We start from the raw sequence: 17,877 nt of genomic DNA, 5'->3' as shown, positions 1-17,877 counted from the left end.
AAACTTAATCAAACTGTAAGGTGAGATCCGCGAAAAAATGATCTGGAAGCAATGAGGACTTCTGGTGATGGCTAGAAAGGTGAAGGCTACTGTAGAGGTTTGCCTTTGGGATACAGAATAGCCTCAAGCTGCTTTCCTCAGGAAAAACAGCTCAGCAGCACACGCGATGAGGAGTGATGAATTTCTCTTCCATATACATACACACATATAACCACTTTTTTATCAAACCTGCAACTGGTTTCAAATTGTGTATTCATTAGCTTCAACCAGCTGACCACAGAAGAGTATCTGAACCCCACAGAGCTTTTAGCATGGAGGCTCTCGTATGAAAATACATGCAGAGAGACACAGAGCTAATATTTCAGTCTTCCACCTTTGATCTCCTTGGGCACATTCAAAGTCAGGACTCTGAGCAACCTGATCTAGCTGTAGGTATCCTTGTTCATTGCAAGGGAGTTGGGAGTAGATGACCTTTAAAGGTCTCTTCCAACTCAAACAGTTCTATGGCTCTGTGATCTCCCCTTGCTTCCTTTTTAATTATTTATTTATCTTATCTTTGGGTTTCTTCCCCCTTAATCTACCCTATTGCTTCTACAGTTCTTTCAGTGTTGATATCTTTGTACACCAAGAAACCAGGGAAAGCAGTTTCCATTCTTCTCCTTATTCTGTAGCATCTAAATGGAGCCAATATTTATTGGGAGAAGGCTGCAGAGATCCTGAAGTCAGCAGGTCTATACTTATTTCCATCTTATTTGCTGATTAACTGCTTCCAGACGTGTTACAAAATACTCCTCTTGTTATGTTTTAATTCTACGCAATAACCTGGGGATAGACAATATTAAATGTTCAAACAAGTGAGTTAAAAATAGTTATTAGTAGGATGAGTGGTAGTGGTTGGTTGACTGTCTGAAGCTATTTAGTAAGTAATTTATTTTCTGTTTCCAAAAATAGTTAAGATCTCTAATTTCCAGAATAAAAAAGTAATGATTCTTTATGAGGACTTGCATTACTTGATCATTTAAGCATGCTAGCTTGGATTAAAGTGCCAAAATTTGGTGCTTAATATATTCTTACTTCAGTGGCATGTGTTGCTCTGTGTTTGATTCTAGATCTTCCAGGAATGTTTTTTGAAGGGATGAAGGAAACACTGAGGAATGAGTTTGGGGTTCTCATTTAGGACGCATTGTTGTAGCACATGAAAGGATGCAGTACACCCATGGAGTGTGGCTTAATTTTGATCCAGAAATGGAGGGGCAGGAAAGGATAATGCTCACTGAAGACTGTGGCATCCATCCATCCTAAATTATTCTACACCAAACCTAGTTCACCATCATTTCACAAATGAGAAATACATATCATCTTATCAATTGCCCTGTCTCCAAATGATCTCACCTCCCAGGCCTCAGGGTCCCACTTCAAACTAGATTCCAGCTCTGTGCCCTCTCACACTTTCTTCTATATGTGGTTCAGTGGGCGTGGTGGTGATGGGTTGGTGATTAGACGACATTGTCTTTTAGTGTTTTTTTCCAATGTTAATGATTCTGTAATCCAGTTCTTTAGACCAAGACCCAGCTCCATACTCACCACCTCAGCTGCTGCCTCTCTGCATCTCTTCATTGCCTCAAAACGTGATGCCTGGGCCTCTTTTTCCCATTACTTTACTACTGACTCCCCCAGCTCACTAAGCAAAGCTCCAGATCCATGCCTCTTACTCCCTACATTGCACCTTCCCTGTATTTAGGCAGCTACTGAAGTGCAGCTGATATGTGGTTGTTTGCTGGATGAGGAGTTGAGCAGACCTAGATAGATCCAACAAGAGATGTATGTAACCCTGTGCTTTCCAACATTGACTCGGACTGTTCTTCTCCTGAGGCAGGTTTCTTACAGGGATTAAAAAGAAATGTTAAAGGGGGATAGAGTGAGGCTTCAGTCTGACAGCAATAAGAATACAATATGCTATGATACCACATCCAGGCATCTGCTATTTCCTCGGGATGTAATGTTCAGGGAGAGAGTAGCAAAACTTGAAAATAAGCAGCTGGCTGTGGTTAGAACATCCCTCTGTCTTCTTAATTATCAAATGACTCCCTTCTTAAAGAACTATAGTTCAAAATGAAAAACTTTTCTTTCTTTTTAATTGTCTTTGCTATTGGAGGCAGATTTTCTGTATCTCAGCTCTGACTTCTACTTGCTATCAAATTGTATAGCTGGAGGAGATGGAGAGCTGAGAGCAGAGAGGCAGCAAAAGGTATGAGACTTATTTGGGAATGTCCTGACAGTAGGCAGTGAGAGAAAGGTATAAACCTTTTTCTTCTCTCTACAGGTCCCTGGCTATAGGCAGGAACGGGTGGAGAAAGGCCTCAAGCTCTTTGCACAGCTCATCAACAACAAGGTTTTCCTGCTATCCTTCATCCGCACACTGGAGTCTCAACGCAGCTTTTCCATGCGTGATCGTGGCAACGTGGCCTCGCTGATCATGACAGTGTTGCAGAGCAAGCTGGAGTATGCTACTGATGTCCTCAAGCAGCTCTTGGCTGATCTCATAGACAAAAATCTGGAGAGCAAGAACCACCCCAAACTGCTGCTCCGGAGGTAAAGATATCCAGGGCTGGGCAACCTGCAATCCACTATCTAACACAAGCATGCAACTCCATTTTGGGTGAAAGTGATGAATTTGCTTGATTTTGGTTTGTGCAGCAGAGTATGAAATCAGAAATATACTGCTTTATAGTTAATGTAGTTCCCTTGCTTAGGGAAAGGCAGCACTTTTTCCTTTTAGGATCATATTAAACTTCTCCTTTCAATGGTTTGAACTAACCTTTCTGCTTGAAGTTGGGACTTTAAGTTAAAAAGGGGGTGGATGGCCTTTGCTTGATGTGCTTTGATGCTTTGCTCAGTGGCTCTGAGCTGATTATAATGGATGGCTCAGGCAGAGGAAGGGTCTGTGGTGCCTGCTGGGGAAGTTTTCTTCTGGCACACAGCCCATTATGAAGTACCAGCAAAAAGAAGAGCAGTAGGCATCTCCTGGCATTCAGAGTAGCAACTCCAGGGGCAGAGAGTGGACTTCAGTGTCATTTGGCTCTCAGAGTCCTACAGCATGTCTGGCAGTCTCCCTCTAGCTGTCCCTTATCTTCCTCTCGGTGCTTCTCCTCTGATGCTCGATGTCACTGCCTTCTTCCAATTGTTCCTTCATTTATCTTCTCCTTTCTTTTCCCCTCTCTCCATCTCTTTGTATTCTTTGATTGTTTGTTTCTGTCTTCTCCTGAGTGCTCCATTTTCCCCTTTTCACCTTCTTCCAGCTCTTCTGTAACTCTAATCCTGTTGGTTGAGAATGCAGTTTGGCCTTAGGAAGGCCACATGTGAACTTCTGATTGGCTCCATTTCTTGGTATTCAGATATTGGTGCAAGATTCCCTAACAATTATTTGGAGCAGCTGAGATGAAATTATGTTTCACTTTTCCCCATTTGACTGTGTGGATGGAAAGAAATCTTTCAAGACCCTTCTGCAATGTTGGCCTGTGGGTTATCAGGCAAGAGGAGAGAGATAGTTGGAATGACTTTCCCACCTTGTCTGTGTCCAGTTTACATCCCAAAAGACATACACTCGCTCAAAGAGATAAAGTTGCCCAGGCAACAAGACAGGATTTCAGACTTTTTCTCATTATGGCTAAGTTTGCACTATGTGGTGGGTCCAAGGTTGTGAGTGTCACATCCTCTGTGAGGAGCTCAGAGTGCTTGACTTGAGGATGATGCCACGACCAATGGAGAGCAGTTGTTAGGTGACCTTGACTGTTGGGAGTACAGGGCAAACAGGTTGGGTTGGACAGATGTAGTCTCTAGAGAAAGACACAGCAATGATCACTGTGGACAGAGGATATGAGATTAATTTTATGTTGAAAGACTAAGGAACATTAAAAGCAACCTACAGTCCTAAGCAAGAGACTTTGAGTGACCTTGGTGATAGCCGGGTCTAGTAAGACCCACATTTACTCATTCAAGCAGGGACTCTTGCTTTCTTCTTGAGTGAATTCAGTTCTCATTGGAAGCAACACAAGCTTATCCTGTGCTTCTGGTGTCCAAACCAAGTTAACTAGTACAAGTTAGTTAATCTGTAGGAAAAGTTCACTCTGAAGTCACAAGATTGATTTTTGCTTGGTTGAAAACAGAGTTCAAGGTCTACAGGAATTGCGCTGTGAATGCACCACACTGACACACTGAAGATTATAATTACTCCCAAATGCCAGGGAGATAATCACTACCAGATAAGTATTCTCTAGAGATTTAGATCTGCTTTAAGTACTTATATGACCTATTCATCTGTATGGCCTAACTGTGATCTCCTCATATTTGATGGATTTATTCTCCCTGAGCATCTCTGAGGTTTCTTTTTCATTGATGGAAAAACTGCAGAGCAGGCATATAGGGATGTTCCTAGTCACTGGAGAATCACAAGGACAGTAGGGATTTTCTGGAAGGTTTCCTGAATCCAAAGCTAAAGCAGAGACCCTGGAATGTGCTTAACCCTTGATGGTATTGTGTCTGATTTTCCATGGGGCTTGGCAATCTGGACAGTGAGAAGCATGAAAACAATCTCTCAACCAGACTTTAGAGATGACATATGTGACTAACTTATTTCCCATTTGTTTTTTTGTCCCGGTCTGATTTTAGGACAGAGTCTGTGGCTGAGAAAATGCTCACCAACTGGTTCACCTTTCTTCTGTACAAGTTTCTCAAGGTAAGGTAACACTCTTGGACGAGGAGCTGCTTTAATCCATTGCTTCTTGGCAAAGTGTAGCTGGGGTAGCATTGACTTTGCAGGATGGTGATCAACAAATGAGTGAAATTACTTTAGACACTCTCTGAGTCCTCTCATTCCTTCTGAAAGATCTCCTTCAAGAGTTATGTAATAAAAACAGAAAGAGGCTTTCAGCCTTTGAGTCATATTATTAACAGCTGGGTGATGACATTTCCTCCTGAGGATCCACACTGGGCCCTTAGGCATGCTAATTGCTGTAGTCCCATACTCATAGCCAGCCTTTTGTAGGGAGGTGTCTTTTCACCTTGCCCAGACTCTCAATGCAGTCGCCAGATCTCCCTATCATGTCATTTGGACAAGATAACCAACCTCTGCTTGGAAATTCAAAGCTTTACAAATCAATCCCATTCCTCTGAGCCTCTCCAACCCCCAGGCATAACCTGTCAAAGACTGAATGCATGGGAAAGTTTTGAAGGTCCCTGAAAGGTAATTTCAGTGACTCTAGTATCAGATTCCCACTTGCAGCTGAAAGGAAAGGGTACAAGGAGGTGACTCTCTAAAGCACTGCTTTTATAAGTCTTTCCACCCACTCAGCTACTTGTCTTCCTGCCTTAGCCTGAACAGTGGCCTGATAAGTGCATGAGACAGGCACACAGGAGCAATATGCTGCTGGCAGATAAGCTAATTAAGTGGGAGACAGGTGTAGGAACTGAGAAAGGGGCCACTTTGCTTCATATTATTAACTTGTTCTTGCCTGGCTTACACCTCTTACACCAGAGGAAAATGACCTCGCTCATTGAGTTGGGATGTACTGCTAGAGGGGAGGGTGATGTGGGAAGGAGACAAGAAAGAACAGAGGCATGAAAGCGAAGGGAAGGACAGAAGAAAGCACGAGGAGGGATGCATGGCAAGGAATGTGCAGAGGGAGGGCACGGCAAGAGGGGAAAGATGTGGGAAGAAGATTGCAGCGAGAGTGAATGAATGAAGGGAAGGAGACATTAGAGAGGAGGGTGCTTTGCTGTCTGTGGGGTGTTTGTTGCACCGATGTATTGCACAGAACCAGGGGCACCATGATTATGGAGCTGCTCTTGCACAAGCAACGCTGCTTGACTGCAGCATAGGAGAGTTCAGGGAGGCTGTAGGCTCTGCCCAGACACCTGGATGAGACACCAGTGGTGCTACCCCCTGCCAGCCCTGTCTCCAAGTCCTTCAGGACTCATCCCATCACCTGCTATGTTGCAGAAGTGTGGCCCAGCAGTAGTCACTCGAAGAGCCTTTTTGTTTTTTGATGTGGAAACACAAGTGATTCACCTAGTGAGGGTGACTCCCAGTGATGCATCTGCCTTGAGAGGCTGGGGGTGGCAAACAGCAGCAATCACTGAGATATCATGTGGGCTTGGGGTCCAGATTTTCATCTATGCTTTTTCTTGCTCACCTGGTTGTTGTCTCTCACCCTTGCAGGAGTGTGCTGGTGAGCCTCTGTTCTCCCTCTTCTGTGCCATCAAGCAGCAGATGGAAAAGGGTCCCATTGACTCAATTACTGGGGAAGCTCGGTACTCACTGAGTGAGGACAAGCTTATCCGACAGCAGATTGATTACAAGACCCTGGTGAGTACTTTGAGCATGCTCTTCTATGAGCTTGTTCACCTTCCAGCAAAAAAGGTATTTTGAAGAAAGAAGTTAGTGACTTTCTGGGACTTTTTTTATTGAAACCCAGCAGGATAACCCAACCTACTAGTTGCACAGCACAACAAAGTTTGTTGCTGAAGAGTTTTCTTGCAGAGCATATTTGCAATGATAACTACTTCCAATTTACTTCCACTGTGCTTTATCTCAAGCCCTGATCATCTTGAGTTCTCCAAGGCATGGTCTGTTGTGTGAAAAGGTCTGCAGCCATTGCAGGTTAGGCTGATATTCACCATTGCTTGGATTAGGTGAGGTCTGGGAGAACTGGAAAGGAAGTGTGAACATATGCCTTCTTGATGATGTGTAGCAATAGGACAAGGAGCAATGGCCTGAAACTTGAACTTAAAACGTTCTGTACTGACATGCAGAAGAACTTCTTTATGGGAGGGGTGATGAAGCACTGGAACAGGTTGCCCAAAGAGGTTATGGAGACTCCTATGGAGATATTCAACACCTGTCTGGACACCTACCTGTGTGTCTTCTTATAGAATACCTGTTTTAGCAGGGGGGATGGACTTTGTGATTTCTTGAGGTCCCTTCCAACCCCTGCAATTCTATGATTCTGTGGTTTTAGCATCAAGAAAGATGTTAGAATATCACAGAGCAGGGACCTATCAGGTCTTCTTTAGAGTCAATAGAGACATTCCTTTTGAGCAAGCACAACTAAAAGACAAATGAACTTGATTTAAAGATTGCAAAGGAAATATAATTTTTCCCTGTCTCTGAGTCATTTGCTTAAAAATGTCATTGACTGTGTAGTGGAAGATATACTATTTATTCTTAAGTTGGATACATCCAATCCTGGCTTCTGTATGAGATTACATCCTTTTTCTGTTTGATTGAAGAGCATCAATTAAGGATGAGGAACACTAAAAGCCTCTTCTTAATGTAAATATTTGTGGGCCTTCATTTCTTCCTGGATACACTAAATCCATGGGCCTTCTGCCTCTGCAGCACAAAGGAAACTTTCCGAGTCCTCAGCTGTTCTTGTAATGCCTTGTTTCCCAGAAGTTTGTTCTTAGGACACTCCAAGTTTTAAGGTGATCAACCCTTCCTGAAGCAGGGGTTGGAACTAGATGATCTTCGAGGTCTCTTCCAACCCAAGCCATTGTATGACTCTATGATCAGAAGAGGTTCTGAACTTAGCAGCTGATTTTGTGTGCACCTTCAACTGAGGGCTCTTTTTGCTTATATTTAACTTGCTTCGAGAGCTGTATCTAGTCAGTGATAGCTGCTTGACCTGCATTAGGTCTTAGCACAGGTGGGCTGATTGTACAGTTGTTCTTCCGACTGCAGTCTAGAGCCTAACTTCAGTTGAATTCGAGTCTAATGAGGTAATGAGTGTGTAGACTTTACTCTTAAGACCACAATTTAATTTTACATTCTAAAACTTTCCCGTTAAATTACCAGAGTAGTGCTTATTTTCCATTACATGTAGTTGTCGTAGTAATTTGGAGACTGATATTAGACAGAATGAGTAAAAGAAAAAAAAAAAAAAGCAGGCACAGAGTGATCACTTTCACCAAAGGAAACCCTTCTGATCCTTTTAGGTTTGATATAACTCAGCCAGCAAAGGGTAGTAATTATACATCAGCCTGAACAAAGCTCTCTTCCATTTGCTTCGTGTTGTCTGATGTTAATCAGCTCTCCCTCTTACATCTCAAGAGCAGACAAATATAACCCGATAGGAATCTTAGCAGATTTACAGAGATCAGCTTCGGTGAAGGAGATTAAGAAGAAACAGAATATAAATAAGATTGTTCTTCCTTTTGTTTCTTCTTATTTCTGTTGTATGTTGTTCTTCATCCACTTTTCTTAAGCAGACATTATTCTGTTATCATTTGTCAAAAATATATAGTAATGTAATTAAATAATAATTGATTCAGTACTTGTAATACAGGAGATTCAGTATTTGTAATATAGGAATTCCCTGAGTGTCTCCTGTTCTCTCCATACAGCATCTGGTCACTGCTGTGAGTCTGCAGTGTTTGTGGCTAAAATTCATTGGGTTCTGTTTTGTGAGTGCTGGACTGAATTGAATCACATGTTGAAACAGTCTGTTTATTGCTATTATTTCAGCAAGGCAAGACTTCTTTTGGAAGGGTGTTATTCTTTATCTTTTGTTAATCATGACCACTATTTTGGTTTCAAATATGGTTTGAGTGAAAAGCAGACTTATTGAAGGAGACAAAAGGAGACGGAGCAGTTTCAAACATCTGGAATTACTGATTTTACAGTATGCACCTCATTCACCAAATTTATATTGTTTGCATCTGATTTATTTCCAGACCAGATAGGTCCACTTTTCTGTGCACAAAGTCCTATAGTTCTCCAAGAAAGCAGCCCGCAGTGAGCTGAGGTCTTTGCACTCTGGAATAATCTGTGTATATGCAAGAGGTTTTTCAGCCCATAGAATTATATAGTTATTTAAATAGGAAGGGACCTTTAAAAATCATCTAGTTCAGCTCCCCTGCAATGAACAGGGACAGCCCAGGAGAAACTAAGGTAGCTACAGATGTGATTTTCTAGCATAAATGTGCATCAGCTGAACAGTAGGTCTTCTCCCAGGACGTATATCTCAGAGAAACACCCTCTGGTGTTAATGTCTTTGCTCACAGTCAGCTACTACCATCATCTGTGGTCTGCAGCGTTATTAAAAGCCTTGCTAGATAATTCCATCTATGGCAGATGAGGAGATTTCATTCCTGCTGGCTGCCATCTGCCTTTGCCAGAATCCATGGCTTTTTTTAGCCTTTCACCACACCAGAACCTAGCTATACAAAACTCCCTCCCTCCTGCCAGAGCTATGCTCTCACTGGGAGATGAAAGACCATCCATCTCCTGCATCAGCTTCATTTCTCTTGACACAAATAACACAGAGGAGCAAAGGCCTCGATGTGTGTCAGAAACTGTCAAGAGTATTGGATAATTAGTGCTCGGGGCTGGCAGGTAGGAGCTGCCCAATGCATCTTGAGCAACGGCATGATCTGCATGGTCCCTGCACACCTTGGTGTAGTTGAGAGCCTAATCTGATCACCCATCCTGACAACATAGCTCAGAGTGGATAAGTACATTTTGAGCTGCGTTTGGTTAAAGGCTTCAAGGAGTTTTGGTGTGAGGGAGGAAGCCAGAAATGAGATACCAGAGGGTTCTTCCATGCTTGGTCTCTTTGGGCATCCTTCTTGCTCTCTTGACAAGGCTTGCTGTATGATTACCACTTGAACCTTCCTCAGCCCTATCTAGGACAGAAACCGCAGTGATGTCCTGGTCTCAGTATAAAGCATCCAAACAATACAGAGAGCTCAGGACCAGGGTCCCCATATGGGTAACCAGGAGCCATGTGTTTGTAATTTAAATGCCAGTAATCCCCAGTGGAGATTAGGGCTTAGCTGTGCTAAGCATTGCATATATATATACATATATACTTAGAGACAGCTCATGGCTGGAAGATCTGACAGATAAAAAAGCCCAAGGATATAGAAAGATAGAAAGAAGGTCAATGAACACAAATCCAGTGAGATGTCATAGCCCAAGGTCAACCCTGACCATGGCAGGGGGGGCTGAAACTAGATAATCTTTAAGATCCCTTCCAACCCAAGCCATATGAAAAAGTCAGTGTGAGAGGAAGGCTCAGAGATGATTGTCCTCCTTGCTTCCAGTCTCACATCTTTCTATGTTGACCTCTTGACTAGCACCCTCATTTTGCAGTGCTGACACCTCAGTGCATGAGTTGCATTCTTGAAGGCAACTGAAGGTGTTTACGTTGATACTGAATCGCTCTGCAGAGCTTGCTTTGACTGACATCATCGCTGTCCAGTTTAAGTGTGCCCAGGTCAATGAGACTAGCAGAGTAACTTGGTCTCCACAGACACGTGGACCCCTGTAGGATTCCCAAAAGAGCTGATCTAGCCTGTATTAGCATTTCATTTTCCTACAAATGTGTGGCAGGAAGGGGGCAACTAATAACCTCAACACTGGATGCATTTCGGCAGCGCCTTTTATGTATAACTCTGTGATCCTTTGAGATGAAAGATGCCACAAAATTATACAACTGTGCCTTTGTCATTATTATCTGAATTGATGCTTCTTCAATACTCCTGAATGTGACACATAAATAATGGCATTATGATGTAATCAATATCTCATATTTATATCTACCCTTTCATCCAGAAAGATCACAGAGCTCTTTGTAAGCAATATCTTCACAAGTCCCTCTTAGTTAAGTGTAACAGCACCAAAAGGAGCCTGGTGAGCCAATATATAATTATACTGATACAATTTCACCCAGTTTCAAGCCACATTTAGAGCTCACTGAATCTTGGTAGGTTAGATGGAAAACAAGAGAGTCCAGCATCTCCTGAATGCTATGGAGAGAAATTTATGGTCAAGGTAAAACTTGTCTGAGTCACCAAAAATAACATGCCTGCACATATAAAAGTTGCACAGCAACATTTAATGACTCTATAGAGCCAGAAGCTCCAGCAAACACTGCTTCCAAGTGCAAAGGTGTGCTAAGTTTATAAAAGTTTATGGACTTCACACTCGTATAACAAGAGCAGAACACTTGACATAGATGTTGCTAAGAGTTAGAGGACAAATTGCTGTTAGATCCTGTGTCTGTTTAAAGCATCCCTCCCTCCCCACTTGCATTTCTTCTTGGACACAGTCTTAAAAAAACCCACTATATTCTCCTTCAGAGAAAACAGAGGCCTCTCAAATTGAGTCAATTTTCTTATTCCTTATGTGAAAGCAGCAAGGCTTTTTAGTTGCTATTGTTTTTTTTATATCCTTTTAAGAAGCCCTGCATTTCAAATGAATAACGTGAGAAGGATCTTGGTCCATCCTGGGCAGAAGATGGACAAAGTTAAGGTGGAAAGATTAAAGATTACTTTTACCTGTACTGTCAAAGACAAATGGGAATATAAGGAGGCTGCTACAAAACTCAGACAGCTTGCCAGATCTCTAGGGAGCAAGGAATGGGTCAGAGGCCAAGGAAAGCTTTGGATACCAGTTCAGATCCAGCCAGAATCTGGTTGTATTGTCTGGTACCACCTGGGTGAGTGTTATTTTGAGAGGCCTGCAAGAAAGTGGGTGTGGAGAAATGATCACAGGATACCTGTGAAATGCATGATGGGTCTCACTGCCTCTTCCTCAGGTCCTGAGCTGTGTGAACCCTGACAACGTGAACAGCTCTGAGATCCCGGTGAAGATCCTGAACTGTGACACCATCACACAGGTCAAGGAGAAGATCCTCGATGCCATCTTCAAGAACGTGCCCTGCTCCCACCGGCCCAAAGCTGCTGATATGGACCTGGGTATGTGAGTGCACAAGGGGCTCTGAATGCCCCATGGCTTGTGGGAGAGGGGACATAACCAAGCTCAACCCAAGCACTTCGCTTTAGTGTCTGCCACCTCTCCAGGTGCTTGGGCAAGACAGAGGAATGTCAGCAATGCTCAGAGGCAGAAGAGACTGAGTAAATCAATGCAAACCCTCCTGAATTGTGAAAACTCTACTGCTCTGGCCTTGAGGACTTAAAATCTCCTGTAGTCATCCTGCTTTTTTGCACAGAGTTTGGCTTGCATAAGGCACATCCTGCCAACCCCTCTGGAAAAAAAAAGTGTACCAAAAGCACAGGGTGGTGTTGTCAGCTGTGTTCAGGATGCTCAGATTTATTCTGATCTCTTCTCTGGGTGCTGAAGGCTTGGATAACGCATGTCTTCTCGCTGAGACAGTCACAGCCCCAGCAGTATTAATTTCTCATCGTGTGGGCACAGAAAAGGGAATAAAGCATCGTCCGTTCAGTGGGCTGCATCCATCTCAACCTGACTGCTTCCTTCTCCTACCAACATCCCTTCACCAGCAGCAGGGCTGTGAACTGCTGCTCTGACATCTCCTTTTTGTAGGGAACTAGAAGATCAGCTCTAACATTTTAAGGAATGATTCCTCTGTTTATGAATTCTTGCTTTTTTATTCCTTTATGAGACACTGTGCTTGGAGGGTGGAAAGGGCTGCATCATCTTCACTTGCATTTTAAGCCAGCTCTGGAGCACAGAGCCTCAAATAGGGATACCTCAGGGGCCAAAATCAGTTTCTGTCCAAACCTTGGAGCAAGGGCACTCAGGTCAGTGAGATATCCACAGCTGAGTCCAGAAGCAGGTCCAATATAGTACCTGGAATCCTGTATGAAAGGTTGCAGAACAGTCTGCTCGTAGTGTTGCTGAGGTGTCTGGCTCAGGGCTGGTACTGCATTGTGTGCACCAATCAGCCAGAATTTGCCCTTGGTGATCTTCAGTGAAAGGGGCTTGAGTGGAAAATGATGGAGTCTATAAAAGTCAGCAGAGGAGAGGAGGAACTAAAAGGAGAGGGAATGGGTGGATGCCAAGAAACGGTTCACAGCAATGACAGAGGAAGAAATAGGAGGTCAGGGATTAAAGTTAAGTGTGTATATGTGTGTGCCTTTGTGTAGGGGAGGAGGGGACTCCTGACAGAAACTGCAGCAAGATTCCTGCTCACGAAAGGTGGTTAGAATAATGAAACGAGCTGCCAACACCAGCAGCAGTAAAGAACAGATCATATATATCATCAAGAAAGGACCCAAGGTGATTTTGGAGCTGCTGTGAATCAGCAGTGAGTGTAAAGGTGAGCACCAGGCCAGGCAAAGTTCCAGGGCACAAGAGATGGGACTATTGGGATTGACAGCCAAACCCATTGACCTGTCTGGTGCTGGAAGTTGACCACAGGGCCCATTAAGTTTGGGTCTCAGGATGGTTGTGGGTGGCAAGTGGCTTGTTCTGCTGTGGGGATGAATATTGGTTCCATACTCAGGGGCAGGGATTTGTACCTTCATATTGCAGTTATGAGGGATAAACTGGAGTGCAAAGATTTTATTGCAGCTCTGACAGCTGAGAGGTACAGAGCAGTGTGTGGAGGGGGTTCTTACTGAAGCCTGACAATTCTGCAACCAGAGCTTTGCTGTTACAAGTAATTCTGGTATTCTGAGTGATGCAGAGGACCAGAAAATGTGTGCAGACCCTAACAGAAAGGCTTGTCCACACTGACTGGAGACTGTGTAATGAGCAGCTGTTTGGCCAAAAGCATTGATGATGTAGTTGATATTATTATTATTATTACATGTTATATATGTACATTACATACATATTACATATATAATTACATGTTTAATGATAATTATGATATAGAAAGATACTGATAGAGAAAAAACAACCCAAACCATCTTCTCATGTAGGAGAAGAGTTCTGCCAGCAGCAATATGGTTGCAGGTTCCCTTATCACAGCAGTTAATAAGGTGGGAGGAGCAGGGCTGGCATGAGTGAAGCAGGAACAAGAGGATATCCACATCCAGCCACAGCTCCAGCCTGTTCTCTTTGAGGAAAAGGTGCCTCAGTGTTGGCACCTGGCATCCTCGAGTGTAAGAGCAGCAACGGGAGAGCAAAAAGCAGTGCTGAGCATTAGGAAGCAGCACAGAGCTCTCAGCATCTTCCTGCCCCAGGCTGAATGCTCAGAGCTGCAGAGGTGGCTGGATCAGCCCCTCAAGTGCATACTAAGCAGTGGGTCAGAGCAGATGATTATCATCTGGCCTTGAAATCAATGATTTTCTAAAAAGCAAAGCTGTTTTCTATTGCAATCACAATTTTCTAGGCTTTCTGGCCGTACTAAGGCCAGATTGCTCACATGAAGGAAGCAAACAAGCTAATGAGTTATTTTGAGTTGTTAAATGCAGGGTAGCTGCAGGCAGAGTGACTCGTATGTGTCGCAAATGTCATAATGTTTTGCAGTTACCCAGACAACTCATGGAGGGGGTTGTCAGCTGAAAGCATTTAGTCTGGACACCCTGAGGTTACATTTTAGTCCAAAACCCAAATTGCAGCCCTCAAAGTAAAGGCTTCTTTCTACTGTGGCTATTTTTATTATTATTGTTTTTTAAAGCCCTCACCATAAATAAAACATTCCCCATCTTTGGGGAAGCATTGGGGTGCGAGAATCACAAAACAGAAATTTGGCTTCGTGCTGAGGCATTCACTTTTCCCTGAGCCTTTTGAAGGGGACTGCTGAGGTGAGGACAGTTGGGTTGAGTGCCTTGTACACTCAGTGGTGCTGGCTCAAGCTCACTGTCAGGGCAAAAAGTCAGTGTTTCACAAGCATGCAGTACTAAGGTGTTAAACAGACTGCAACAAGACCATATTTCCAGTAAGGTAGAGAACTGGACGGGCTGGAGAGTTGAGTGCAGACGAAACTTGAGAGGTTCAAGGGGCAAGTGTAGAGTCCTACATGTGGGGAGGAATATCTGCATGTGTCTGTAAAGTTAGGGGCTGACCTACTGGAGAGGAGCTCAGCAGAGAAGAACCTGGATATCCTAGCCAGCAGTGTGCCCTGGTGGCCAGGAAGGCCAGTGGCATCTTAGGTTGCATTCAGAAGATTGTGGCCAGCGGGGCAAGGGAGGTGATCCTCCCCCTTCACTCTGCCCTGGAGAGGCCACATCTGGAATATCATGTCCAGTTCTGGGCTCCCCAGTTCACAAAAGGCAGAGATCTCCTAGAAAGAGTCCAGCAAAGGGTTACAAAGATGATGGGGAGCCTAGAGCATCTCTTGTATGAGAAAAGGCTGAGAGACCTGGGACTGTTCAGCCTGGAGAAGATTGAGAGGGGATCTTATGACTCTTTATAAATATCTAAAGAACAGGAGTCATGTGAATGGGGCCAGACTCTTTTCAGCAGTGCCCAGTGTTAGGACAAGGAGTAATGGGCACAAACTGGAGCATAAGAAGTTCTATACAAACATGAGAAAAAAGTTATTTGAGGGTGACAAAGCACTGGAACAGGCTGCCCAAAGAGGCTCTGGAGTCTCCTCCTCTGGAGATATTCAAAACCCACCTGGATGCCTTCCTGTGTGACCTGTTGTAAGGAAGCATAGTGGCAACAGTTATTCTTCTATTTCTTATGCTAATCCACGTCTTACTTGGAAGTTGTTGGGAAATGATGAAGTACTCCTAGGACTGGAAGGCTAAAAGCAGCCCACCCTGGGCTCTTTCAACAAATCCATGATGAGCACAAGTGATCATGAAAGAGGCATCAAGCATGGGTAAGCTAGAGGCGTGTTTCCCTTTCCATCTTTGTACACAGCCACAAATCTTTTCACAGCCTTTCAAATCAGACTTAAAATCTGTAGGAGAAGGGTGTGAAGCATGGTGGAGTATGTACAGATGACCAAAATGAGCTGTGTGCATTGTGACCTACAATAGGTCACAAGATAGGGTAACTGATGATGACTAGCTCAGAAGAGGACATCTGGAGTGAGATGAGAAGTCATACAGCTCTGGGTGTTTCAGTTGCCCCTGAAAAATCTTTTCTGTGCTGCTCTGTTCTCTGTTGTTTACTGGGGCATCTTCATGGTGACCAGGATCAGACAGAAAGCACAAGGCAGGTGCAACATGTTCTGTAAGATCTGAGGTACAGGAGATCATCTCCCCCTCTCCCACCTCCTAGTAGACTCACTCCTTAGAAAGGCATTGCTACCACTCAAACATGCTCTTCTTTGTCAGTGTCCCCTGGAATTTCCCTTTTTACAAATCAAGCTGAATGGAAAGGTTGTTTCTTAAGGGGAAAAAAAAAAGAAGAAAAGAAAAGAAAAAAAAAGAAGTAATTCCTGCGTGCAATAAAAAGATACACTATCTGCTGAATGAAATATAAAGGCTTCACAGCAGCTGTCTCCTGAGTTTGCATTTACCACTGCTTCTGATTGGAAGGTTTGATAAAGATAATGGGATTTTTACCTCCCTCCCCTTCTCTCCGGAAGGTGGACGTGTAACAAATTGGATTGGAGTGTGTCTTTCCTTTGTGCTGGCTCACAGAGGAGTGGGCAGATCTGATGAGAGAGGGGACAGGGTGCTGCCAGCGAGGACAAAGCTAACAGTTTTCACTTAGTGCTGTGAATATGGATGTCAGGGTCACCTTTTCCTTCTTTTGTGTCCTCCCAACCTGTTTCTCTGCATCATAGAATCTTAGAATTGTTTCAGTTGGAGGGGACCCCTAAAGGTCATCTGCTTCAACTCCCCTGCAATGAGCAGGGGCACATACAGCTGGAACGGGGACATCTACAGTGGTGCTTCCAGCCACCACAATCCTTTGCAGGTTATTCTGTGACCACCCATCAGTAGGAAAGAGGAGCATAAAGCTCTGAGGTTAGAAAAAGTTTGGGATTATTTTCCTGTTATTGCTCAGATTCATGAGGAGCTGCTTTGTATTTGGTCTGGGCAAATGAACTGTGAAGCTGGAGGAAGATGCTCTGAGCCTGCCCTGCAGAGTTCTTGGCCCCTTGTCTTCCTCATTAATGGGTCTTGTGCAAAGTCAGGGTGGTTCTTCCTCTTCTCCACGTGGACCATTTTTTTTATTAAGGCTGAATGGAAGGACTTGGTAATCACTTGTGTCTAAGTGGGAGTGTAGGGGACCCAAGATTTGCATAGAAGACACAGTCGTATGGTTTCCAAAACATCCCCACAGCAAAGGGAAAGCTTCTGCTGCTTTGAGGACCCTGTTCAGCTCTCAAGTGTGGAGAAACAGAATGAGGAAAGATATGCCTACCTTTTATATCACTCTGAGAATTTGTGTGTTCCTCCCAGAACACTGTGGAAGTGTGTGTCCTTCCCCAAAGACGAGTGAAGAAAGAGGATTGTGGCAACATGCCACGACATGATGGAGCAAGGTCAAGGAGATACCATGGGTGTTAAAGAAAGGCATTTAAGAGACACACTCTGTGATAGCAGAAGAGAATCTTAGAATCACAGAATGGCTTAGGTCAGAGGAGACCTTAAAGATCATCTTGTTCTAACCCCTCTCCCATGGGCAGGGTTGCCCCCACCAGATCAGGCTTCCCAGAACCCCATCCAACCTGGCCTTGAATGCCTTCAGGGATGAGGCAGCCACAACTTCTCTGTGCAGCCCTCACCGCCCTCTGAGTAAAAAACTTCCTAACATCTAACCCAAATCTCTAACCCTCTTTTAGCTTAAAGCCATTCCCCCATGTACTATCACAAGAGGCTTCGGTATACCCTTCAGAATCCTTTATAAAAGCACTGTGCCCAGCTCAAACTTAACATGTTGTGCTCTTCCAAGCAATATCTGTGATCTGTTAGCTTCTGGGAATCTCATCCAGGGGGCAATGAACAGAGTGTATCATCCTCGGGCATCATGAGGATGATATAGGTGAGGATCAGAGGAGCTGCAGTAAATGAAGGGCAGTTTAGTATCAGTGCTTAGCCAACGTAACCTTTGCTTACTCCCTCAGTATCTCCAGCCAATGTAACACCCAGCAATAAACAGAGCAGCTGACCTCTTCGTACTAATTTAAATGAATAATAAAGGCAAGGGCAGCTTTTCCAATACATTTTAATTATGTGATAAGAAAACTGCTGAAACCA

General features: G+C 43.9%; 1 protein-coding gene across 1 annotated transcript in view; it reads left to right on the top strand.

The window, feature by feature from the left end:
• Positions 1-17,877, top strand: part of PLXNA4 (plexin A4) — a 451,631-nt gene that overhangs the window by 404,187 nt on the left and 29,567 nt on the right. The window contains exons 22-25 of the mRNA XM_065743801.1: positions 2,324-2,592; positions 4,669-4,735; positions 6,218-6,364; positions 11,598-11,757. Of these exons, the coding sequence (XP_065599873.1) occupies positions 2,324-2,592; positions 4,669-4,735; positions 6,218-6,364; positions 11,598-11,757 (643 nt within the window). The remainder of the gene's footprint in view (positions 1-2,323; positions 2,593-4,668; positions 4,736-6,217; positions 6,365-11,597; positions 11,758-17,877) is intronic.

This window comes from Cyrtonyx montezumae, unplaced genomic scaffold (assembly GCF_038088225.1).
Source record: "Cyrtonyx montezumae isolate F1298 unplaced genomic scaffold, pur_monq_1.0 scaffold_3, whole genome shotgun sequence".
Lineage (NCBI taxonomy): Eukaryota > Metazoa > Chordata > Aves > Galliformes > Odontophoridae > Cyrtonyx > Cyrtonyx montezumae.
This window is presented reverse-complemented; position numbering and strand designations above follow the sequence as displayed.